At 47.6% G+C, this 25,155-nt stretch overlaps 3 protein-coding genes across 3 annotated transcripts; 1 reads left to right on the plus strand and 2 right to left on the minus strand.

The window, feature by feature from the left end:
* Nucleotides 1-523: 523 nt before the first annotated feature.
* On the plus strand, nt 524-2,747 carry SPATA25 (spermatogenesis associated 25). Its single transcript, XM_027558413.1, has 2 exons — nt 524-750; nt 1,127-2,747. Exons 1-2 carry the CDS (start codon nt 696-698, stop codon nt 1,726-1,728), a joined length of 657 nt encoding a protein of 218 aa, XP_027414214.1. The 5' UTR covers nt 524-695; the 3' UTR covers nt 1,729-2,747.
* On the minus strand, nt 2,469-5,658 carry ZSWIM1 (zinc finger SWIM-type containing 1). Its single transcript, XM_027558407.1, has 2 exons — nt 5,451-5,658; nt 2,469-4,517 (listed from the first exon to the last, which is right to left on the minus strand). The coding sequence occupies exon 2, from the start codon at nt 4,369-4,371 to the stop codon at nt 3,001-3,003; it is 1,371 nt and encodes a 456-aa protein (XP_027414208.1). The 5' UTR covers nt 4,372-4,517; nt 5,451-5,658; the 3' UTR covers nt 2,469-3,000.
* A 913-nt stretch (nt 5,659-6,571) lies between these two features.
* ZSWIM3 (zinc finger SWIM-type containing 3) lies at nt 6,572-25,131 on the minus strand. Its single transcript, XM_027558406.1, has 2 exons — nt 24,667-25,131; nt 6,572-8,978 (listed from the first exon to the last, which is right to left on the minus strand). Exons 1-2 carry the CDS (start codon nt 24,819-24,821, stop codon nt 7,055-7,057), a joined length of 2,079 nt encoding a protein of 692 aa, XP_027414207.1. The 5' UTR covers nt 24,822-25,131; the 3' UTR covers nt 6,572-7,054.
* Between the last annotated feature and the right edge of the window lie 24 nt (nt 25,132-25,155).

A 25,155-nucleotide genomic window follows, 5' to 3' on the forward strand; every position in this document is an offset into this window, starting at 1 on the left:
TCATTTCACAGATGGGAAGTGGAAGCCCAGGGATGGGAACGTGTTTGTCTAAGGACACAAGCAAATGAATGAACACAGGGTGTTTCCTCCTCACACGCTACAGGGCACAAAGCACCCGACTCCTTTGGCATCTCTGATCATTTCTTCCATACAAATGATCTCATTTGAACCTTCATAACTTCTGGTGAAGTAGTGGGCAGTCATTTCCCCCATCTTACAGATGAGGATATCAAGGAACAGAACTGTCCAGGTGACTTGCCCAAGGTAAAGGCAAGAACCTAGAATGCCCAGTTCCTGGTCCAGCACTCTTTTAGCGCCATCCATGTACAGGTTCTAGAATGAACAGGTCAATCCTGTGAGGGGGGTTCCAGGTGTAAAAGGGAAGGACTGTGAGGGGACTTCCCTGGTGGCTCAGAGGTTAAAGCGTCTGCCCCCAATGCGGGAGACCTGGGTTCAATCCCTGGGTCGGGAAGATCCCCTGGAGAAGGAAATGGTAACCCACTCCAGTATTCTTGCCTGGAGAATCCCATGGACGGAGAAGCCTGGTAGGCTACAGTCCACGGGGTTGCAAAGAGTCGGACACGACTGAACGACTTCACTATACTATGACTATGAGGTGACATTCTAGAAGGGTGGAGAAGGTAGGACAGGAGGCAGGTGACTGTTCCCTCACAAATAGGGGCTTTGGGGCAACCATGTCCTATTTCATGTCTCCACAGACTCAGCCAGGTCTTCCATCTTCTGGCCAAGGTGAGGGGGCTCTTGAAACTGGGGGGTATACAACGTCCTGAAAACCTGAGTCCTGCTCAGGGGAGGTGGCGGTTCTACTGGGCATTTTTAGGCTTGCCCTGGAGTCAGTTCTCTTTGAAGAAAGCCATTCCCAAAGTCCTTGCCAAGAGCCACCCACTTGTTCATTCATTCAACAAACACGGCTCCATCACCTACCTACATTAGGGACTGATTTGGGGTGTGGATATGAGTAAAACCCAGTTCCCAACCACCAGACCGCCCTCTTGGGTTGGTCTTAATTGCTCCCGAACCCAGTGCTCTGCTCCTATGCCCTGCCCCTCAGGGCCTCCTCCTCCAAGACCAAGAATAACACTCCATCCCATTCCTGTCTCTGCAGGTGGGGCCGCTTCTCCGGGCTCATCTCTTGGCCTCTATAGTCCTATAGAGCCAGGGATGGTAGCCTCTGGTGGACAAGGCCCACTGAGCCAGAAAGCTGAGCAGGTGACACCTGTTGCCCAGGCCTGGGGCCCGGCCCCTGGGGGCACTGGCTGGGAGCCACCGAGGCAGGAGTACAACTGGTACTGCCACAAATTCCCCGCCGCGAGGCAGCTGGAGAACCTGGGCCGGGAGGATAGCTGCTCCAGAAGCAGAGCCCCCCAGCTGGGTGGCCTCAGCAGGCCTGCACCCCTGCTGCTGTGTGGGCTGTCACCTGGGGCTCCGCTGATGCCCGCCGAAGCAGGGGGGAAGGAGGCCACCTCCCAGCCTGACATCTGCATCCTGACCTTGGCCATGATGATTGCTGGCATCCCCACCGTGCCCGTCCCAGGCCTGCGGGAGGAGGACCTGATCCGGGCAGCTCAAGCTTTCATGATGGCCCATCCGGAGCCGGACGGGGCTGTGGAGGGGGCCCAGTGGGCACAGGCGCAGACCCACATAGCCTCTGGGCCGATGGCCTTAGCAAGATCCCGGAGGGGCCAGCCTCCTGGCTCCTACTTGTAGCTGGATGAAATAGCACCAGACACAGAGGGTGGCTTCTCCGTATGGTTTTTGGGCAGGCAGGGTTGGTGGTGCCTATGGCAGGGACTGGAATAAGGTGGTGGTCTGAGCCACTCTGACAAATACTGGCCCATTCAGGGCCCAGACTCCAGGAAGTTCCCAGAAACCATTAAGCTGGGAGATGGGTCTTTGATCAGAGTAGTTACAATGAGAACTACTGAGGTAGGCGGCCCTGCTTGAACAGTGGAGGCTTCTTTTGTACCCTTTTGGTATTCCCATCAGAATTCTTGTGCAAAGCCCTAGGCAACGTGCACTTTTCTCTTGCCTTTTGTTTCTCACTCTGCTGAGGGCAGGTGATGAGACCATAGGCAAGGAAGGAACATAAACTCTTATTTGAGCACCCACTGGGAATCAGCCCATCACATTCCCATTCTCCTCTCATCTTACCAGTGCTCTGGGAAAGCTCCATTTTTACAGGTGAATGAATTGTGGCTTAGAGAGGTGACTTGCCTCAAGTCCCAGGACAAGTAAAAGGCAGCACCAGGCCTCAGAAAACAGACAGGGAAGAAACCAGAATTTGCAATGTAATGGAAGACTCTATAGAGTCTAGTCGTTCTATAGTATTGGGGTGGCCAAAAAGGTCATTTGGGTTTTTCCTAACATCTCACAGAAAAACCCGAACATTTTGGCCAACCCAGTATTTCCTAAACTTCCTTCTATGAGACAAAAAACTAGACAAGTGCTAAAACAGACAACATTCACTTTAATAACCTCAGGATGGGGGGAGCTTGGCAGGTGGTGAGGCTGAGAGCCTGGCTCTCAGCCTCTGGGGGGCCTTTTCCTCTGTGGGTAAGGTGTCGTCTCATGACTGTGGAAGCTCTTACCAAGTCCTAATCTTCATCTTCACTCAGTGTCTTATCTCTTATCCTAGAGCAGGTATTACCTGTTAAGGCCCTTGAGCTAAAAATGGGTTTTACTTTTTGAAAAGGTTGTTAGGGAAAAAAAAAAAACAACCCACACAACAAAGAAGCAGGAATATACAACAGGCTGTAAGTGCCCAGCAAAGTCTAGGATACTGACTACCGGGCCCTTTACGGGACAGCTTTGCTGCCTCCTGTTTTAGGAATCTAGACACATGGGTAGCGGGCTGCAGAAGAGAAGACCTTTGTGCTTCTTCCCTGGAAGGAGGGTCTGAGGAAGTATAGCAGTGAGTATTGGGGGAAGGGTGTGTGTAGGGGGATGTAAGTGATACACGAGGATAAGCATCACGGGTAATCAGAGTTGTACCTGCTCATAAGGGCCAATCCAGCTGTCGGCCAGCTCCCGCAGAGTGCTGTACCGCCGTTCAAACTCCTCCTGGCTGCAATGCTGCAGGAGCTGACTCACCTCCTCTGTGAGGAGAGCCACAGCCAAGCGCTTCTCCAGGGTCTCACTCCATGTGCTTTCCAGGATGTCACTGAGGTTGGGGGCACAGCCTGCCGTCCACTCAGCAGGCAGCATGTCGGGCTTGAGCTCCTGGCGGTGGGCGCTGAGCATGGCCAGGATGTGACGGCAGGGCAGGCGGAAGGCCTGGTTGAAGTAGCAGCTGCAGCTGGCTGGGGGCTGGGGCTGCACCCTGTGGGTGTCCTCCAGGATCTGTATGTTCACCTTTTCGGAACCCGAGCCGATGAGGTGCATGGATTTCTGGACCACAGCAAGCTCGCCCAGGCAGAGCTGGGCGGCTGGCCCCGTGCAGATGGCATTAAGTGAGTGCTGGATGCGGGCTTCCACCAACTGCTCCACTTTGGGGCTTTCGGGACTGCCCTCCAAGGGGGTGTAACGGTTCAGGGGACTCGGGCCCAGGTTGAAACTCACCTTGTCTCCTGAGTTCTGCTGCAGGTACTGCAGCAGGGCGCTCATGCCTTTTTCCACCACTGGGGTGGTGCCAAAGAACTGGCTGAGGAGGCGGGTGGTGACCTCCAGGCCCTGAAAATAGCGGCTGCTCTCGGCTTGGCTTCTCCAGCGATGGGCCAGCCAGATGCGGTCGTTGAGCAGCCAGTGTGAGTGGAGCGCGGGCAGCTGGGCTGGCGGGATGCAGGTGCTCAGCAGCGTGTACAGCTTCCGCAGGTTCCCAGCTGTGGCCGAGCACATGGTGCTCCGCAGGGCAGTCAGGAGCAGCCTCTCCACCGGCTGCTCGAGGGCCAGTTGACAGAACTTGCCCTGGAGGAACTTACAGATGTGGAAGGCCGAGAGCAGGACCTCAGCTGCGGGGAACTCCATAGCGAGGGTGGGCAGCAGGAGGAAGTAGGGATCCACCAGAATGGTACAGACTCTCTCCCATGCTGGGTTAAACTTCTTGAACACCTGGAATATATGGGCCAAGGCTTCAGCATCCTCCTTGGCAAGAATGGCAAAGTAGACTGCGCGGGAAAGATGACCCTCCAGCGGCACCCGGGGTCCATCCACCAGGAAGGTGTATAACACCTCACCCCTCGGGTTATAGGTCCGGTGGATAAATAAGATCTCAGGAAAATGGGTAAAGACCCTCTGCATATAGCAGCTCTGATAGTTGAGGGTCCCCAACTGGGCAGTCTTGTTAAGCTGGTAGAGCAGCAGAGGTGGGCTTGGGTCCTCAATCAGGAGCTCATTCAGCACTGTCAGCGCCATGGGGAAGATGGGAAATGTCTCGATGCCAAGGTCAAAATATTTGCTCTGTGCGGCCGCCAAACAGAAGGCTCCCACTCTCTCAAGCTCCAACTAAGTCAAGGCTTGAGGCTAGGCTGTAGACCCCAGATCTTAATCCAAAGATGGGCCTATGGAGAAGAAAAGAGCTTTAAGGAGCCAGTAGGGGTTTGGCTCTTCAATTATTCACCCAGACAATACTTTATTCCTTAACTATGTATCAGCACTGTTCTGAAGGATATGCAATAAACATGTAAACAAACAAGGATGTATCAGATAATGAAGTTTATAAAGACCCTAGAATGGGGTAAGGGTAGGCTGGAGGAGGGAAGGATGCCTTAGCCAAGGTGGCCAAGTAAACCCTCTCTGAGTGGTGGGAGGATGACTCGGAGCTGAGAGCTAATTGATAAGAAGTCAGCATGGAAGGATTTGGTGCCAGGAAATTTGAGTGAGTGTGAAGGAATATTTAATATTCTCCTTAAATATTTAAAATATTTGTACAGCACTTTGTATTTACTTCTTGGCCTCCATTCTTTCATTGGTACTGGTATATACAAGAGAACTGCAATTGCTCCAGACTTACTGTGTGATCTTGGGCCGGTCAGTGATCCCTCTGAGCCTCAATCCCTTCAACCGAAAACAGGGTTAACAAATGTTCCTAAGTTTTTCCTCCCTCTACGTTAATCCCTCGATTAACTGTAATACTTTATTCAAATGTTTCCTCTATTTAGTTCCTCAAACCGGTTACTGTCCCCATTTTACAGATGAGAAACTGAGGCTCAAAGAAGTTAAGTGACTTGCCTACCATCACTCAGTAAGTAGTTGGAAGCTGTCTTTGGCTCGGGATTCTGACAGCTTGCCACAGTAAAAAACCAGAGACAGAGAGGGGATACGGCCTCTGACCTCTCACCTCTAACCCAGGTGGCAGGATGTGGATGTCTGACGTTCGCATTCGGGGTCTGGCCAGAGCCAGAAGAGAAGTCAACCTCCCACCCCTTTGGGGGCTGTGTCATGGTGACTACGGTCACCAGCTGCCTCACACCACCCCTTCAGGAATTACTCACCACAGCTTGGCTCCGTCGCCATTTCTCCCTATTTGACCCTGCCTCTGACTCTGACTGACCTCTAGGCTCACCAACCGCGGTGCCAGCTTCCCGTGACTCGGGCCAATGGCCTGAGGAATTCGCTTTAGGACTTTGTGGCAACGACCAATCATAGCCCGGTAACTTGTGGGCGGGCGCTGTTACCAGGGTTACGAGGGGCTCGGCTGGCGGCAACCAATGAAAGTCTGAAGACACTAGCATCCTTTGGAGTCTGAACCCTGAAGCTGAAACTGCGGAACCACACATCTGGGAAGAGGGCTGGAAGGGTGGGTTACTATGGAAACTCCCTCAGAGGCCAAAAAACAAAAGGAAAATAAATAGCAGTGTTTCAAAAAAATTTTTTTGTCTTTTCTGGTCAAATTCCAAAGCCCCAGGAGGGTAGGAAGTGGTGCCTGTGTGATTGTACTGTGTCCTCTGTCTTATGGGGAGGCTGAGGCCCAGGTCTCAAATTTTGCTTCTCCAACAAGGGTCAGAGGGGCCCAACTCTCGGAATTGAGGAGATCAAGATCTTCTTGAGAGAGCTGAGCTTGGGTAATGCTCAGCCCAACCCCTCCAGTATTTTCCAGGCAAGATCCAGAATAGTGTTGTGACTGTTAAGGTCATGGTGAACTAGTGCAAGAAGCAGGATTGACTCCCATCTTTTGACCTCAGTTCCGTTGAAGATGGTTCTTCGAAAGCTGGGAAGCTACCAGGCTTTAGGTGACTAAGGTTACAAACTAGCAACAGCAACAAAAGTCTGTGTTGATGCTTAAATCTCCATTGAATCTAGAAGTGAAACTGGAATTAGAACATGCCAATGGATTCGTTTTTGCAGATGAGGAAACTGGGGTCAAATTAAGGACTTGCGCACAGTCGCCCAGCAAGTTGAGGGCAGTCAAGTCTTGGACCCAGGTTTCTTCCCTCCCAATCTATTTGGCTTCTTTGGGCTAGAATATGAGGCAGCCTGAAGTCAATGTTGAAGACTTGGTTGCAGGAAGAGGATGAAGCAAGGGAAGGATCGCTAATCATTGAATTTGAGGCATTGGACTCTATTTGGCTGCACAACACCCAGATTCCTTCCCTGTTCAGGCAGAACACATTTCTCTTGCTTATTTGCTTTTATTTAAAGAACAGAAACAAAACAAAACTTTAATATGAGTAAAAATAGGTACAAACAAATTCTTTGTAAAGAGCAGCAACAGCCAAGTAGCACACTCCTTTCATATAGTCCCTGAAACCAGGTCTGTTTTATCTCCCCCTATCCTGGGGCTGGGTTATCATCTCTGTAAAGTTAGTTAGATCTGATCTCAGGGGCTGAGGGAGAAAGAGGAATGACCTTTCTGCATGGAAATAACTTTGGCCTTGAACAATGAATGAGGCTCCCAAGGAAAACCAAAGGCAGGGCAGAAATGGGGCAGATTCAAAGGACTGTCACACAGTAGGGTTTCTTTCTCTTGGAACCATTTTCCTAACCCTACCCAGAAAGACATTGGTTAAAACGCTGACCCCGAGCATGTCCTGCCCACTTTGAGCTCTTGGACTGCTAGGGAGAGGGGCTGGCGGCCTAGCATGCCAGTGCAAGTGCTTCAACCATGAATGGTGGTGCCAGCAGGAGCCAGTCCCTCCCCTTCCTCCTGCTTTCCCCAGAGGAAAGGGAGGCAGCCCACATCCCTGAAGTCCCTCGGCTGGTGACTGGGCTCAGGAGGCTGGCGGGGGGCCGCCCAGATGTCCACAATCTTGCGCAGCGTGGAGCAGCGCTCCTCCAGCTCTGGTCCCTCACTCTGCATCAGCAGATTTGCAAGCTCCCTGCTTAGGTCCTGAATCATGTCGTTCCGTCCCGGTTCCCCTGGCTGGCCTGCATCTGCTGGGATCAGAATGGGGTCCCGGAGCTCCCCGCAGGGCCCGAGGAGGTGCTGGTACCTCTTCTGCCACCGGCGGCACACCATGGCTTCACTCACAGGCCTCTGGCTGGTGTGCAGCAGCGCCAGGATGTGCCGGCACGGCAGGTGGTACCGCTGCTGAAAGTAGCAGCTGCAGCTGCAGCCGTCTTTGCTCACCTGGTGGGAGTCCTCGAGCAGCTGCACGTCCACAGCGCAGCCAGCCACGTCCACCAGGTGCGTGGAGCTCTGCACCACTACCCACTCATTGTGGCACAGCTTGTAGGCCAGGTCGGAGCCGCTCTGGCGTAAGGAGGCCAGCATGCCGCCCTGCAAGGGCTGCCCCTGGGGAGGCTGCCGTGGCGGCCCCCGCACTTGCTCTGGCTTGGCCTCCTGCACGGGGGGCCTGCTGAGGCTCCCTCCGCAGATGCCAGAAGGCTTCTTGGACTTGGGGGCCGTGTTTGCTGACCGGGCTCTCTTTAACTTGGGGGGAGCCGTGGGAAAGTTCTTCACGCCTTTGGTGTTAAAGAAGTCTATGTAATCCACAAAGTGGAGGATGCAGTCCAGCAGGGACTGCTGCTCCCGGAAGAGGCTCGACACCTTGCTGGTGACAACGTCCAGGCTGTCCATGTAGGTGCTACAGGCGTGCAGGCCCTTCCTGACGTGCATGTACCACAGCAGTTCACAGGAGAACCAGTGGGCCTGCAGGAAGCTGAAGAGCTGCTCGTCAAGCAGGGTCCGGGACATCTGGCAGAGATTTTGCAGGCTGGTCTCGGAGGTGACAAACACGGCCTCCCGCAGGGCTTCCTTCATGAGCCGTTTAAAGGACGGATCTGCAGAACTGCGATGCAGCTTCTTCTCCAAGAGTCGGGTCGTGTGATAGACGGAGAGGAGGGTGCGGGCACCAGGGAAGACCTCCTGCAGGATGGCTCGGTGAGGGAAGGACGGGTCCACGAAGACCACCTTGACCTTGGGCCAATCTGAGTTGAACTCCGTAAAGATGCTTAGCATCTTGGCCACGGAGGTGGCTGTCTCGGCCTTGAGCACCGCGAAGTGTACCACCCGCCCTTCTCGCTCCTTGCTCTCCACCAGGAAAGCGTAGAGGATGTGGCCCTGAGCGTTCTCCACCCGGTGCAGCAAGAGATTCTCTGGGAAGCGGACAAACAGATCGCTCATCTTGCTGCTCTGGAAACTGAGCCGGTCCAGGTCTTGGCTGCTGCCCACACTGAAGGAGGCCATGGAACCCACATCTACCTTAAGAAAGTTCTTCATCACTTTGGCTATCTTGGCCAGGTCAGAAGGAGCGATGTCCTCCTGCTCTGGCTTGGCGGGTATCTGGACCTCGTCTAAGCAAAACAATGGTTCAACTGGGGACTTTGCAGCTGTGCCAAGGTCTTTGTTGACCGCGGGCTGTGCAGACAGGAGTTTCTTCTGAGATTTGCCGGTGGCATCTCCTCTAGGACCAGTGGTTTTGGGGTCAATGTGTATATGCTGTGTGTTGAGTTCACTGATGAACAGTCTATCCAGTTTCTCATTGTACCGCAGGAGCAAGTATGCTGGGCACATGTCTGCTTCTGCTGCTCTCTTCCTGTTTGACTGGGTCCGAATACAGACAAATTTCACCTGCACATATCTAGGGAAAGGCAGAAGCAACAGTGAAACAGGTGCTGACCACCCAGTTTTCTCTTACAAGTCTAGGCCCTGTAGGGACTCACAGTGCCTGATACATTTCCTGGAGACCACAGTGTGGTATAGGATATGGGAAAGAAAGATTCACGTTCACGCTCCAGTCCCAAAGTAGTCAGGTCTTTCTTCAAGACCCCATCCAATTAAAACACCCTTCATTTGCATCTACAGAAGTTCTAAGCTCCAACTCCTTTTACTTACTCTCATTTTCCCATCTGCAGTTGTCAATCTGAGGCAAAGATATACGGGGAAATAGATGAACAGCAACAGCAGAACTAGTTACCTGCTGTCTAAAGTGTCTTTCATTCCTGCCCTCAGGGAGCCATTGCCTTCTCTGTTTCCTCCTCCAGGCAGCAAAAATAAAAGAGGTCTCAGGGTTAGGGTAGATCTGGGCTTCCTCTCTAACAGGAAAGATCTGGGTTCATCTTTGACTTAAAGAAAAATGTCTACATCCTGAGAGAGTGAGAACCCTGAGGCTAGATGATCCCCGGGATTCTGCTAGCTTTGCCGTTCTAGGCTGAACGTGCCCACTCAAAGGAGACTGGTAATTAAACTGAATATCTGTTCTCTCCCTCCTTTCTATCTTTGAGGCCCAAATTAGGTCCTACCTTCTCCAGGAAACCTTTATGGATGCCCTCAAGCCACAGTAATTGCTCCTTACTTAAGATTCATAGCATTTATTTGAAACAAAAGGCTTAGCAGATTTTCTGGGTAGCAGTAGTGGTTACACAGTGGGGAGGCTGGAGGCTGACTCCTGGATTTGAATCCAGAAGGCAATGGCACCTCACTCCAGCACTCTTGCCTGGAAAATCCCATGGACGGAGGAGCCTGGTAGGCTGCAGTCCATGGGGTCGCTAAGAGTCGGACACGACTGAGCGACTTCACTTCACTTCTACCACTCAGCAGCTGTTTGACTCTGGGCAAGTTACTTCAACTCTCTGTATGCAGTTTCCTTAACATCATAAAATAAAACTAAATAGGGTTGTTATGAGATTTAAATAAGCCACAGACATAATATTTAGCCCAGAGCCTGGTTCAGCCTTTTATTTATTCTAAATAGGAGTCATCTACTGTTATTACAGCTCCTAAGCCTTGTGACCTATTCTTGGGCGTTTATGCAGTACTTTTCCAATTGGATGGGGCTGTTTTCAAGTGTCAAGAGTAAATCAATCCTCAGCGTATTCTAAGCACCTAGCACAAATGCTATTCTTTCAGCAGATGCTTGTCAAAGATGGGCTGGCTGAATGACTCAGGGACCGCAGGTGGGTGGGACAGGTCACACCCCTGACTCCTCAGAGAGGTCCCAACCCAAAGATTAATGAAGGGGAAAAAAAATCTCAGCCTCTGGCATGACATGACACAACGCTGGCATCTCAGCAACCCGTTCCAAACACTCTAATCCAGCTGGTCCTGTTTGCTCACCCTGTGGGGCAAGCTTAGAGAAATAGGATGTCAGGCTTGAAATTACAGGGTGGAGGGGCCGGAGGCTGAAAATGCCTGCACCTGTTGTGTGCACAGCAGCCAGGCGGCCACGTCATCCCTGGCTCAGGGAGCGGCCCGGTGGTACGGCAAGGCCAGCAGGCTGTGACCGCGGGACAGCCTCCGCCTGGTCTCCTGCCTGTTTTCCACTGCCCCCACCATCCTGTTTTATTGTACCCTAGAAAGACCAGCAGAGATTAAGAAGAGGTGGCAAGAATACACAGAAGAACTGTACAAAAAAGATCTTCACGACCCAGATAATCACGATGGTGTGATCACTGACCTAGAGCCAGACACCCTGGAATGTGAAGTCAAGTGGGCCTTGGAAAGCATCACTACGAACAAAGCTAGTGGAGGTGATGGAATTCCAGTTGAGCTATTTCAACTCCTGAAAGATGATGCTGTGAAAGTGCTGCATTCAATATGCCAGCAAATTTGGAAAACTCAGCAGTGGTCACAGGACTGGAAAAGGTCGGTTTTCATTCCAATCCCAAAGAAAGGCAATGCCAAAGAATGCTCAAACTACCGCATAATTGCATTCATCTCACACGCTAGTAAAGCAATGCTCAAAATTATCCAAGTCAGTCTTCAGCAATACGTGAACCGTGAACTTCCAGATGTTCAAGCTGGTTTTAGAAAAGGAAGGAACCAGAGATCAAATTGCCAACATCCGCTGGATCATGGAAAAAGCAAGAGAGTTCCAGAAAAACATCTATTTCTGCTTTATTGACTATGCCAAAGCCTTTGACTGTGTAGATCACAATAAACTGTGGAAAATTCTGAAAGAGATGGGAATACCAGACCACCTGACCTGCCTCTTGAGAAACCTATATGCAGGTCAGGAAGCAACAGTTAGAACTGGACATGGAAGAACAGACTGGTTCCAAATAGGAAAAGGAGTACGTCAAGGCTGTATATTGTCACCCTGCTTATTTAACTTATATGTAGAGTACATCATGAGAAATGCTGGGCTGGAAGAAGCACAAGCTGGAATCAAGATTTCCTGGAGAAATATCAATAACCTCAGATATGCAGATGACACCACCCTTATGGCAGAAAGTGAAAAGGAACTACAAAGCCTCTTGATGAAGGGGAAAGTGGAGAGTGAAAAAGTTGGCTTAAAGCTCAACATTCAGAAAACGAAGATCATGGCATCTGGTCCCATCACTTCATGGGAAATAGATGGGGAAACAGTGGAAACCGTGTCACTTTATTTTTCTGGGCTCCAAAATCACTGCAGATGGTGACTGCAGCCATGAAATTAAAAGACGCTTACTCCTTGGAAGAAAAGTTATAACCAACCTAGACAGCATATTGAAAAGCAGAGACATTACTTTGCCAACAAAGGTCCGTCTAGTCAAGGCTATGGTTTTTCCTGTGGTCATGTATGGATGTGAAAGTTGGACTGTGAAGAAGGCTGAGTGCCGAAGAATTGATGCTTTTGAACTGTGGTGTTGGAGAAGACTCTTGAGAGCCCCTTGGACTGCAAGGAGATCCAACCAGTCCATTCTGAAGATCAGCCCTGGGATTTCTTTGGAAGGAATGATGCTAAGGCTGAAACTCTAGTACTTTGGCCACCTCATGCAAAGAGTTGACTCATTGGAAAAGACTCTGATGCTGGGAGGGATTGGGGGCAGGAGGAGAAGGGGACGACAGAGGATGAGATGGCTGGATGGCATCACTGACTCGATGGACGTGAGTCTAAGTGACCTCTGGGAGTTGGTGATGGACAGGGAGGCCTGGCGTGCTGTGATTCACGGGGTTGCGAAGAGTCGGACACGACTGTGCGACTGAACTGAACTGAACTGAGAAAGACCAACTGCTTCCAGGGTCCCCTACACTGTGTCTCACCTCTTCGCCTTTGCTCGTGTTGTCTCTCTGTCTGGAATGCCCTACCCACCTGTCTTCATCTCAGAGCTTACTCATCCTTCAGGATTACATGCAACTACCTTCTTTCCTAGGAGGCCTCCCCCAAGCCCTCAGGATGGGCCCTACCCTTCCGCTGGCTCAACATCTTGGCATAGATCTTAGCTCATCACATTGTATTGACTTTATGTGCTCATAATCCATGCTTGTTAGCCTAGTCAAAAAAAGAAAAAAAAAAGACACTGGTGAGTGCCAAGCATAAAACTCTTTCCCCCTTTTCTGGTTCATTAACGACTGCACCTCCCTGTGGAGACATCAGCATTCTTTTTAATTCCTCCTTCTCCAGGTTTATATCCATTATGTTATGTCTTTTAAATTCATTTCTCCCACTATTGCATGTATAAGGATTACTATATGCCAAGTTCCATGTAAACCCCTTACATGCATCATTTCATTCTAATAAAAGGGTTCTACCATCTACATTTTACAGATGGGGCAACAGGCTTAAAGAGGTTCTTGAGCATGAGAATCTGGGATTTAATCCTCTGGCTAAAACTGGAGAATCTGGGATTTGAACTAAGTCTGCTTGGCTACAGTCTATGTAGTTAACCATTATGTTGCCTGTCTTCTTCCAAAATATTTCTCCTTCTGAATTCTCATTTTTATCTTCCTCAACTTGACCCTCAATACTTTATTCAGGTTCAATAATGTCCTTAAAGATCTCTAAACATACTGTGCTTGTTGGCATCAAGCACTTCAAACTTCAGGGGCACTAGGTTAAAGTCTTTGTCATTTTTTCCTGCTTCCCTTAATCTTTGGTATTGAGCTGTAACTTACACACAGTGAAATACACAGGTCTTTCGGAAGAATTCTTGGAGCACTGTAGTAATTTTAATCTATATTTATTTCTATCTCCCAAGTGAAGGCACAGACTCTCTTCAAGACAGGGATAGGGTTTTATACTTCTGAATCCCCCTTAGTGCTTCTATCCCAGCATGCTCAGCCAGGACGTGAAGGAAGGAAGTCAGCCAAATCTGCTCTGTAGGTGTTTATTTTCCTCTAACTGGACTGTGCCCCCAGTGTACTCCCAGCGCCCGGTACTGTACCTGGCACAGAGTAGGTGCTCAGAACACACACACTGAACGAGCGACTGCATGACAGAAATTCATCTTACAGTGTGAGCAGCACATTAGGACGATCGCCAGGAGAGTTCTGTCAGGTGGCTTGGCTTCTGGCCCAGCACTACTATGAACTGTAACTTTGGACAAGTCCTTTGTTTAATTTCAAACGTGTACTAAGTCTATTATGTACCAAACACTAGTTGCTCAGAAGGTGATGGAGACAAATTAGGCTCTACTGTCAAAGTCTGTTGAGCACGGAGATGAGTACACAGATGATCGGTAAAGTCAGAAGTAAGTGAAAGGTTAAACAGAGGTACGAGCAACACACTTATAACTGAATAAAGACTAATTCCCCCTGACTATGGGGATTGGAGCAGATCTAAAGCTTTTGATTAATTTCACATGAGATTTGTGTCCTTGCTGCATGTAAACTGTACCTCGAGCAAAGAACAGAATTTTTACAGGTGAAGTCAACCCATTTTAGACAACATAATCTGAGTTAGGAACAAGACTCAGAAGATCTGAGTTGAATTTCCAGCTTTACCACTTAGCTGTGTGAAAGTGAACAAGTCACTTCATTTCCTCTCAGCCTCCAAATCTATAAATACAGAAATAACCAGAGCACTGGTCTCTGAATAATCAGTACCTGATCCAAGAATAATCACTACAACTAAAAGTGAATTCAGGCTTCCCAGTGGCGCTAGTGGTAAAGAACCTGCCTGCCAATGCAGGAGATGTCAGAGACTCAAGTTTGTTCCCTGGGTTGGGAAGATCCCCTGGAGGAGGGCATGGCAACCCACTCCAGTATTCTTATCTGGAGAATGTCATGGACAGAGGAGCTTGGTGGGCTATACAGTCCATAGGGTTGCACAGAGTCGGACACGACTGAAGTGATTTAGCATGCACAAAAGTGAATTTGTTTAAAAGGCTGTGGCAGAGAAAGATAATTTACAATCTGATATCACCTATATGTGGGATCTAAAAAATATAACAAACTAGAGAATATAACTGGAGAAGGCAATGGCACCCCACTCCAGTACTCTTGCCTGGAAAACCCCATGGACGGAGGAGCCTGGTAGGCTGCAGTCCATGGGGTCACTAAGAGTCGGACACGACTGAGCGACTTCACTTTCACTTTTCACTTTCATGCATTGGAGAAGGAAATGGCAACCCATTCTAGTGTTCTTGACTGGAGAATCCCAGGGACGGGGGAGCCTGGTGGGCTGCCGTCTCTGGGGTCGCACAGAGTCGGACACGACTGAAGCGGTTTAGCAGCAGCAGAGAATATAACAAAAAAGAAGCGGACTCACAGATACAGGGAACAAGCTAATGGTTAACAGTGGGAAGAGGCAAGGGGGGAGGGGCAGGATGGGGTAGGGGACTAAGAGGTACAAACTATTTAGGTATAAAATAAGCCATAAGGATATGCTGTACAACATGGGGAATATAGACAATATTTTATAAAAAGAATGGGATAAAATCTTTGAAAATTGTGAATCACTATACTGTGTATAAGGATATGCTGTACAACATGGGGAATATAGACAATATTTTATAAAAAGAATGGGATAAAATCTTTGAAAATTGTGAATCACTATACTGTACACTTATGTAGTACAGTGACTATTCTTTTCTTTCTTTTTTTTTTTGGCCACGTCTTGAGGCTCATGGGATCTTAGTTCTCTGACTAGGGATCAAACCTGGACCCATGGTAATGAAACCCCATGTCCTAACCATCTTAGCCACTGTACCACCAGGGAGTTCCCTCAACTATTCTTCAATTAAAAAAAAAAAAGGCATGATTGGTTGGTAATTAATCCAACATCCCCCATCCCCCTCCCTCCTTCCTTCCTTCTGGCCAGTTTCATTCAGGTTGTCATTCCTTCCCACACAGCTAAGTGCTTCAGGGCTGGTCTAAGCCAATTAAAGTAATCTTGTTAAGAATGACCATGGATACCGGCCCAATTCTGCAAAGAAACATGATAGGAAGTCTGTAAGAAACCAAGGCAGGCTTTTTCTTCTGAATGTGACCCCTACATATGTGCCATGTGGCGAGACACTCTAAGGACAAAGCTGAGAACTGAAGATGGAGAGTGGAAAGAAAGGAAAAGCCTGGGCCGCTGAAACAATCACCTTCTCTGGGCTAAGAAATAAGGCATTTTGAGTCAGGATTTTCAATTAATTGCAGCCCAAAATACATTTTCAGAATCCCTGTTTTATAGAAAATAGTAGAAAAAAAGATTTGAGCAGATCTTTAAAAAATGTGATGAAAATTATGAAAATATTATATGTAATGAAATTTAAGTCATGTAGAGATGTGAGAGTTGGACTATAAAGAAGACTGAACACTGAAGAACTGATGCTTTAAAATTGTGGCACTAGAGAAGACTCTTGAGAGTCCCTTGGACTGCCAAAGAAATCAAACCAGTCAATCTTAAAGGAAACCAACCCTGAATATTCATTGGAAGGACTGATGCTGAAGTTGAAGCTCTAATACTTTGGCCACCTGATGCGAAGAGCTGACTTATTGGAAAAGGCCCTGATGCTGGGAAAGATTGAGGGCAAAAGAAGAGGGTGGCAGAAGATGAGATGGTTTGATAGCATCACCAACTCAATGGACATGAATTTGAGCAAACTCTGGGAGATAGTGAAGGAGAGAGAAGCCTGATGTGCTGTAGTCCATGGGGTTGCAAAGAGCTGGACAGAACTTAGCAACTGAACAACAGGCTGTAATGGTGGCTGTCTGCCAATTCTTAAATAATCAAAGAACCACTTGAAGAATCAGTTTTTTTCCCTGATGTATTTCCCCCAAACACTCTTATACTTTATTTCCTAGCTCACCTTTGCAATATATAAAGGTCAGTTTTACCAAAATATTCCTGTGCTTTATCATGTTTCCCAAGGGCCTAACTTAATTTTTTGCTCTGCAAATCCTTTGCTTTTCAAGTCTGTATTTCAGTCACTGTCCTTGATTTTCCTTCTCTGTCTGTCAGCTGGCATAAGGCTGTGGGGAATGTAAGGATTTCTCTATCATGACTCTTCATGATAGGGACTTCACCAAGTACCATAGCTCTGGAATAGCTCTTGCTATTTCAGTTTGCAATCAATTTTATTTGCACTGTTATTATTCTGAGGTTTACCTCATCTATTCATTAGCCAGAAACTGACTACCAAAGATGTTGATGGAATTGGTGGAGACAAGCAAGAAGGAATGACTAAGTAGTAACTAATTTTAAAAGTGGCTAGTTTGTTAGCATGATTTTTGTTTTCCCACACAGCCTTGTGACTAGAAAAGAAAGAAAGTGAAGTTGCTCATTTATGTCTGACTCTTTGCAATCCCATGGACTATAGCCTACCAGGCTCCTCTGCCCATGGGATTTTCCAGGCAATAGTACTGGAGTGGGTTGCCATTTCTTTCTCCAGGGGATCTTCCCGACCCAGGGATCGAACCCAGGTCTCCCGCATTGTAGGCAGACACTTTACTGTCTGAGTCACCAGGGATATGTGGAAAATGAAAACTCAGATAACAAAGGCTTAGTTCAAAGGGTGTGATGGGGATTAAATAAAACTAAAACCCTCAGCAGAGGAGGGAGGTTCAAAAGGGAGGGCATATATGTATATGTATACCTATGACTGATTCATGTTGAGGTCGATAGTCTTCAATCTAATGGCTACCTTTTTTGAACACTTTTTTGGGAACGTGTTCCAGTGTTCAAAAAAGGTAGCTATTAGACTGAACAGCAGTGGAGAGAGACAACAGAACACTTCACGGAATGTTTGAAGACTATCAATTCTCCAAAGACATAACACAAATAAAAACACACGTAACAGCCATACATAAAAATATGGGAAGGGAAACTGGGTGTAAAAATCACAGAATCTCCCGGTTGATTGGGATTTTGGGTCATTTAGAAATAACTCCCACAACACAATTCTCTGACTCTTTTAAAAATACCTACCATTTTCTGTCATGTACTACAGTTATGACTTTAGCAAATATTACTGTGCTTAAAGCACTAGCAAGAGCGTCTTGCTTACAATGTGGGAGACCTGAGTTTGATCCCTGGGTCGGGAAGATACTCTGGAGAAGGCAATGGCACCCCACTCCAGTACTCTTGCCTGGAAAATCCCATGGACGGAGGAGCCTGGTAGGCTGCAGTCCATGGGGTCGAAAACGACTGAGCGACTTCACTTTTAAACCACTATGTGTATTTTATGTAATCTTCACCACATCCTCCTCATTTTGCAGAGGATGAAACTGTGTCATGGAAATTAAAAGTCTTGCCCCGGGTCAGAGTTAAAGCCTGTCTTTCTGACTTCAGAGCTCTCACTTTTAACAGATATGCCAGCTTTTCCTGAACTTCAAGGAATCACCGACCCCCTTTCCATCTGCCATAGCCATTCCTATAACCTTTGTATCAGTATTTTCAAATGGTTTTCTTTAAATCAGCTCACTTTATTTAATAAGGACCTTTATGTTTAGATATTAACATAAACATTTAAAATCATCTCGCCTGACCTGTCTATCTGGTTGCAGGAAACACTGCTCTGCTAAATTACTCCCTGAAAGCATTTCCCCTACCTGCCCTCCAGTCCCACAAGAGAAGTGCTCATCCCACACGTCCATACATCACTCAAAAAGCCCAACTCAGTGCACTCTGGCACAGAGCCAGTATCCAACACAAGCTCCAAGAACACCCTTTACAACACCCCAACAAGCAGTCACTCCCTCTCTGCTGAAGGCCTGAGCTGCTCAGAATTCACTTCCTCCCAAACTAGCTCTGGCATATGATTATCCTCAAGGGCAGAGACCACAGTTCACTCAATCTTTTTATCCTAGCTCAAGCCTGCAGGGGTAAACCTTTTTACCTCTCACTAGAAGTTTGTTGACTGAATCAATACCGGGATGCTGTTATAACCCAGTGGTTGAGGAGGGAGCTTCGAGCTGTGGCAATAAACAGGATGGGTCTGATCTTCAGTTCTAACACCTTGATGCTTTCCTACAACTTCTGAAAACCTTCTGACTTCTCTGGCAATCCAGTAGTTAAGACTCTGCACTTCCAATGCAGGGGGCGCAGGTTCAACTCCTGGTTGGGGAACTAAGATCCCACATGCTGCATGGTGAGGCCAGAAAAGAAAAAAGAAAGAAATCTTACCCCACTCCCTGCTCTGACTTGCTTGCTCCTTTCTGCATATTCTTATTTTCCTTGACTGCAACTGTACCCCAAATTCAGACTTCCCTGGCTCCCACCAGGTGGTTTTGGGGCTGGGGGTGGTTTTTGTTACTGAATCTTATTTTCCTCTTCTAAGTCTTGACTACCCAGGCCTCTGCTCCTTGCCTGCCTTGACTCTATCTACCTTCTCTCCTCCCTTTTGCCCAAGAACAGAGGAGCTAGGGGGTAACCGCCTTCAAAGAGTTACATAATGAAACTAGGAGCCTTAATGTAAAGCAGAGAGGTAGAACTTTTAGTCCTCTTAACCTTGCTTATTTAACTTATATGCAGAGTACATCATGAGAAACGCTGGGCTGGAAGAAGCACAAGCTGGAAACAAGATTCCGGGAGAAGTATCAACAACCTTAGATATGCAGATGACACCACTCTTATGGCAGAAAGTGAAGAGGAACTAAAAAGCCTCTTGATGAAAGTGAAAGAGGAGTGAAAAAGTTGGCTTAAAGGTCAACATTCAGAAAACGAAGATCATAGCATCTGGTCCCATCACTTCATGGCAAATAGATGGGGAAACAGTGGAAGCAGTGGCTGACTTTATTTTTTTGGGCTCCAAAATCACTGCAGATGGTGACTGCAGCCATGAAATTAAAAGACGCTTACTCCTTGGGAGGAAAGTTATGACCAACCTAGACAGCATATTGAAAAGCAGAGACATTACTTTACCAACAAAGGTCCGTCTAGTCAAGGCTATGGTTTTTCCAGTGGTCATGTATGGATGTGAGAGTTGGACTGTGAAGAAGGCTGAGTGCGGAAGAATTGATGCTTTTGAACTGTGGTGTTGGAGAAGACTCTTGAGAGTCCCTTGGACTGCAAGGAGATGCAACCAGTCCATTCTGAAGGAGATCAGCCCTGGGTGTTTTTTGGAAGGAATGATGCTAAAGCTGAAACTCTAGTACTTTGGCCACCTCATGCAAAGAGTTAACTCATTGGAAAAGACTCTGATGCTGGGAGGGATTGGGGGCAGGAGAAGGGGACAACAGAGGATGAGATGGCTGGATGGCATCACTGATTCATGGAAGTGAGTTTGAGTGAACTCTGGGAGATGGTGATGGACAGGGAGACCTGGCGTGCTGTGATTCATGGGGTCCCAAAGAGTCGGACACGACTGAGCGACTGAACTGAACTGAACTGAACATTCAACTTCTCCTGGCCATTTCCCCCATCTGCACAATAACATTATTATAAAGGCAATAATATTTATGGAATATTTTCTGTGTAGTGGGCCTTGTGATAAACACTTTACATGTATTAACTCATTTAATGGGAGTGAAACCTACTTCTGACAAGGGGATTCAGAGGGCCAAGTCAGGTAAGGAGGTGAATGTGCTTTGTAAACTTACTTCCACAAAATATCAGGGATGGCCGTTTTTTCCTCCCCAAGAGCCTGCACCAGCATCAAGTGTCAGCCAACACCCACACTACGTACAAGATTAGAGTCCCTTGCCATTCCCCACACGGCACCCTAGACTTTTCCTTTGGCTCTTACTACCAGTCTTTCCTAGACTCTTACTACTATGTTATTTATTGATTGACTGATTGGCTTTGGGGCTGACCAGAGAGGGAACCTGGGCCCTTGGCAGTGGAATTAGAGTCCTAACCACTGGACAGCCAGGGAATTCCCTCTTACCACTCTTTTAAGGAAATTGTTATTTCTGCAATTAGAGTTTAATATTTGTCTCCCTGCCTGGAGGGCAAGCACTATGAAGGCAGGGACTCAACTTATGTTTGTCAACACTCTTTCTAGACACTAGCATGGAGTAAGTTTTCAGTTGACAATCGCCAGAATCAAAGAATTAAATGGCTCATACAATGGAGTGATGTGGAGTAATCTCCAAAATACATTGATAAGTGAGAAAAACAAGGTACAGAATGATATGTAAAAGTAGTATGCAAGGGACTTCCCCAAGGGTCCGGCGGTTAAGACTCCAATGCAGGGGGCCCCAAGTTCGGTCCTTGGTTAAGGAACTAAGATTCCGCATGTGGTACATTGCCGCCAAAAAAAAAAAAAAAAAGAGTCAGTCACCTGTGTGTGTTTTTTAAAGGTGCATATGTACACACAAGATATATTTTTTCAAGCTCAGAGTATGTCAGGAAGATAAGAGTGGTTGTCTCTAGATAATATACTGGAAGGGACACTGCCTTTTGCAAACTTCGATGTAATTTGAAATTTTTAAAAAATTAGATGACTATATTGACCACTCAAAAACAAATTCATTTAAAAAACTGTTCAACCTGCAAAAATAAATGAAACTAATCTGCACCTCTGTTAGCTAAGTCCCTGCCACTCTTTTTGGTACTGCTCCAGCATAAATCTCCCTTCTAGTCAAGTGTGTCTCCTCACTGCCTTCCAGGTATAGCATATGCACTGGCTCACACACCACTTCTCCCGGCAGCATGTTAACCCCCTGTGATAGGCAGATGGGCCCCTGAAGATGCCAACTGCCTCATCTCTAAACTTTGTCAATATGCTGGGTTAGACGGCAAAGCGGAATTAAGATTGCAGATGGAATCAAGGTTACTAATTACCTGATTTTTTAAAAGGGAAATTATCCTAGATTATCTGGGCGGGCCTAATACAACCACAGGATCCTAAAAAATGGAAGAGGGAGGCAGAAGGGGCGCCAGAGAAGGAGATGGAACAAAACAGGGTCAGAGTGATATGATGCGAGGACTACACCAGACACTGCTGGTTTGAAGATGGAGGAAGGGGACCATGGGTCAAGGAATGTGGACAGCTTCTAGAAGCTGGAAGGCTTGAAAATGGACTCTCTTACAGGGACTCCAGGGGCTTCCCCAGTGGCTCAGAGGTAAAGAAGCCACCTGCAAAGCAGGAGCCTCAGAAGACTTGGGTTAGATCCCTGGGTAAGAAAGATCCCCAGTAGGACATGACAACCCACTCCAGTATTCTTGCCCGGAGAATCCCATGGACAGAGGAGCCTGGAGGGCTACAGTCCATAGAGTCGAGAAGAGTCAGACACGACTGAAGTGACTTAGCACGCATGTACAGGGGCTCCAGAAAGAAATACAACTCTGCTGATGCCTTGGTTTTAGCCCAGTCAGATCTGTGCCTGACTTCTAACCTATAGAAGGATAAGCTACTAAATTTGTGTTGCTTTCATCACTGAGTTTGTGGGTAATTTGTTACAGCAGCAGATAGAAAATACACCTCCTGACACCTCCCTGTCTCTGAGGGCCCAGCTCAAGCCTCCTTGTCTCTCTTACTTCCGCAGCCCACTGTGACTTTTCTCTGAGTCCCTGTAGCACCAGTTTCACTGAGTTATACATTTAATATTTGATGACTCATTCATTCAACGGTTACTTAAGCCCTGCTGTGGGACAAGCCTTATGCTAGACCCTGGAGGTGATCCCCCCGAAGGGTGTCTAGGTGCATTTGTGAGGGGTTTGGACTTGATTCTAAGCAAGCAGCATGGTGTCAATCAGTGAGAATGCAAAAAATAGTAAACTAGAGTCCCTCCCTCAAAGAGCTCAGCAAACCAGGGAAACCTCTGTAAACTATATTCCAAAAGGATGTGCAAAGAGCTATAACAAGCGCTGTCAGAACACAGAGTAGGAGCACTGAACCTAACATAAGAAAGGCTTTTTGGAAATTATGCTAGTATCTGAAGGAAAAGTAACAATTAGCTAAGACAGAGTTTTCCACAAGTGGTCCAAAATGACTGCAGAGAACACAAGGACGTTTAAAAAAGATATACTACTTTTTGGCCACCATACTGTTCCTTCTTATATAGTATTACTTAGATTGGTTCTAGAGTTTCTTTGAATATTAGAACAATTTAAAGAAAAATGTTGGTAAATCGTAGTTCAGGATATACAGTACAGAAAGGTTAGTATACAAAACAACTGTTTGAGGAAGAGAGAGCTAAGATAAGTGATGGACAAGGTTATCCTAACAAGTAGAAGTGGTTAAGTGCAAGGACTAGGAAGCTATGGGCTTGGGACAGGGGCTGATCATGGAGTAAGAGTCGGTGAGTATGGAGCACACAATGCAAGATGGGGAGGTCAAAAGGGTTAGATAGTCTGGCGAGCCAGGTTAATAATAGTCCTGGACTTAATCAAGAGGGCAACGGGGAGGCTATTGCACTTTATCTGGCCTATACTGTTAAGCAGTTTGAAGCAGGGCATTTTTTTTTTTTTTTTTTTGCATTCTTTCATTGCTTAGAAAGATGGCATAGATCAAAGTCCAAACACCTCACAGACTGGATTGGGTAGCCATGCCCTTCTCCAGGGCATCTTCCCGATTCAGGGATCCAACCCCACTCTCCTGCATTGCAGGCAGATTCTTTACCATCTGAGCCACCAGAGAAGCTCGAAGACCTTTTATTGATGGAAGTCTCTCAGTTGTGTCCAACTCTTTGCAACCCCATGGACTATACAGTCCATGGAATTCTCCAGGCCAGAATACTGGAGTGGGTAGCCTTTCCCTTCTCCAGGGGATCTTCCCCACCCAGGGATCGAACCCAGGTCTTCCATGTTGCAGGTGGATTCTTTACAGTAAAGCCACAAGGGAAGCTTTTCTTGATGGGTGAACTGCAACTGACACGACCTCCTGACAGGTATGGCCTCCTACACTGTTTCTCAAACATACCACATTCTTTCATACATTTGTGTCTTCACTCCACAGCTCCTTCTGGTCAAACCCCTCTGTGATACTTGATATTAACCACTGAACTTCTGCTCTAGCCTTCTGTTTTCATTCACAGCCCAGCAGAAACCATTACTTCCAGTGTGAAGCCCTTCCTGTCTTCCCAGACACTTGTCCCTTCTTCCTCTACACATATCTAACAAAGCATTTGTCACATACTAGCCCATGTACTATGCCATCTCAAGCTCTTTGAGCACAAGTTTAATTACTTATTCATATTTATCTGTACCCAGCACAGCACTGGACTCCAGAACAGGGAAATAAACACCGCCTGCCTGGCCAGAGAGTGAGCTTTGGCCAAATGTCTCAACCTAGAGGTCTCAAACTCAGATACACTTTGACTCTCAGAGTTGGCCCATAGACTGCGTGTTCACATGTGAATTGATTTCCAATTTTTAAAAAGTGGACACATTCACATAAAGCCTGGACTGCTAACTCCATTTGCCCATATCTGGGAACACTGGATCTTCACCCCCACATTGAGGCCATCGGCTGGACTTAATTGGCCTGCTCTCCATTTTGCCCAGTTTACTTGTCTATTCTCCCTAGCACAAAGACCTGGAGTTGATTATTTCATCATTCCTTTTCAGATAGTTAAATTAAAAGTTCAGTTTTCTTACACGGGGCCGTTTCACCTGAGTCTTGAAGGCAATTGAGTTTTCAACCCTTAGCTTAGCCTCCAAGCCTCTTTTCTCATCTGCCAAATGGGAAAAATAACATTTACCTGTGATTTTCAATACACCCCTGTGGGTGAAAGCGTGCCTAGAATAGAGAACTCTGCCTGGGACATGGGAAGTGTTTGAAAACCGGTTTGTTAATCTCTGGAGCTCGAGAACCATTTACAGAACTAAGAAAAGAATGAAAGAATGAATGACCAATCTAACCAACCAATAACTGACCAGTGTTACTGCTTTGTAAAGAGAAGACATGAACAAAATTCTAGCCAAGGCGTTTTTATCCATTGTGAAGGCCATACTTTGTGTCTGGGATATGGCAGGTGCTCAAAAAATGAGATAAACTGCAGTCGTCATGAATTTCAGAAAAGCTGGGAATGAAGGCGTGAATGAGTGGAGGTGACGTGGGTGGTCAAAAGGCGATGCCTGTGGAGGTTTTGCGCTTTTCCCAGGCACCAAGCAGGTGCTCAATGTGGAATTGCTCAGAGACGGGGCGGGGTCGGGGGGCGCCCAGGTGCACCCCCTCCTCCACGCCGCCCTTCTTTTTGGGACCGTCCGGCCTCCTCCCCAACCTCCTGCCCCGCCCCCGCCACGCCCTTACAGGATGTCCTCGCGGATAGAGGTGCCATGGTTGAGGTTGTGGTACCGGACGGAGATGCAGTCCCTGAGAATGAAGGAACACTTGTTCTCCTTTTTGTAGGCGCTGAAGCACTCCTTGAAGTCCTCGTAGGTCTTGAAGCAGCTCCCAAGCTCCATGGCCGCCCCCTCGGCCCACCCAGGGGCTGACTAAGATCAACACCGGGGATCAGAGGTCACCTAGGAGGGTCTACAGGCTGTTGGTCCCCAGGATGCCTTAAGAGCGGGCCTCTATTGGGTGCCTTGTTACGGAGCTCAGGAGAAGCCCTCGGCCTGAGAGGGTTATCGTGGGTTAGGTGGGTTTGCTCTCTGACAAGTGGGGAAAAAAAATGACACTGAGCCCTTATTATCCAGTCTCGAGGCTCCGCCCCCTCACAGTCATATCCAATCACACATGGGTTCGCCGAACTGGCACTCATTTTCCTCAATTGCAAGAGAGCAGATGGGCGCGCCC

Source organism: Bos indicus x Bos taurus, chromosome 13, assembly GCF_003369695.1.
Source record: "Bos indicus x Bos taurus breed Angus x Brahman F1 hybrid chromosome 13, Bos_hybrid_MaternalHap_v2.0, whole genome shotgun sequence".
Classification (NCBI taxonomy): domain Eukaryota; kingdom Metazoa; phylum Chordata; class Mammalia; order Artiodactyla; family Bovidae; genus Bos; species Bos indicus x Bos taurus.

What these genes read in the sequence shown, in the direction of transcription:
- SPATA25 (XM_027558413.1), top strand. Translation starts at nt 696, where the DNA reads ATGTCCTATTTCATGTCTCCACAGACTCAGCCAGGTCTTCCATCTTCT. An exon ending in TCTTCCATCTTCTGGCCAAG is followed by an intron (nt 751 to 1,126) that starts GTGAGGGGGCTC and finishes CTGTCTCTGCAG; the next exon opens with GTGGGGCCGCTTCTCCGGGC.
- ZSWIM1 (XM_027558407.1), bottom strand. Translation starts at nt 4,371, where the DNA reads ATGGCGCTGACAGTGCTGAATGAGCTCCTGATTGAGGACCCAAGCCCA.
- ZSWIM3 (XM_027558406.1), bottom strand. Translation starts at nt 24,821, where the DNA reads ATGGAGCTTGGGAGCTGCTTCAAGACCTACGAGGACTTCAAGGAGTGC. An exon ending in TCTATCCGCGAGGACATCCT is followed by an intron (nt 8,979 to 24,666) that starts GTAAGGGCGTGG and finishes GCCTTTCCCTAG; the next exon opens with ATATGTGCAGGTGAAATTTG.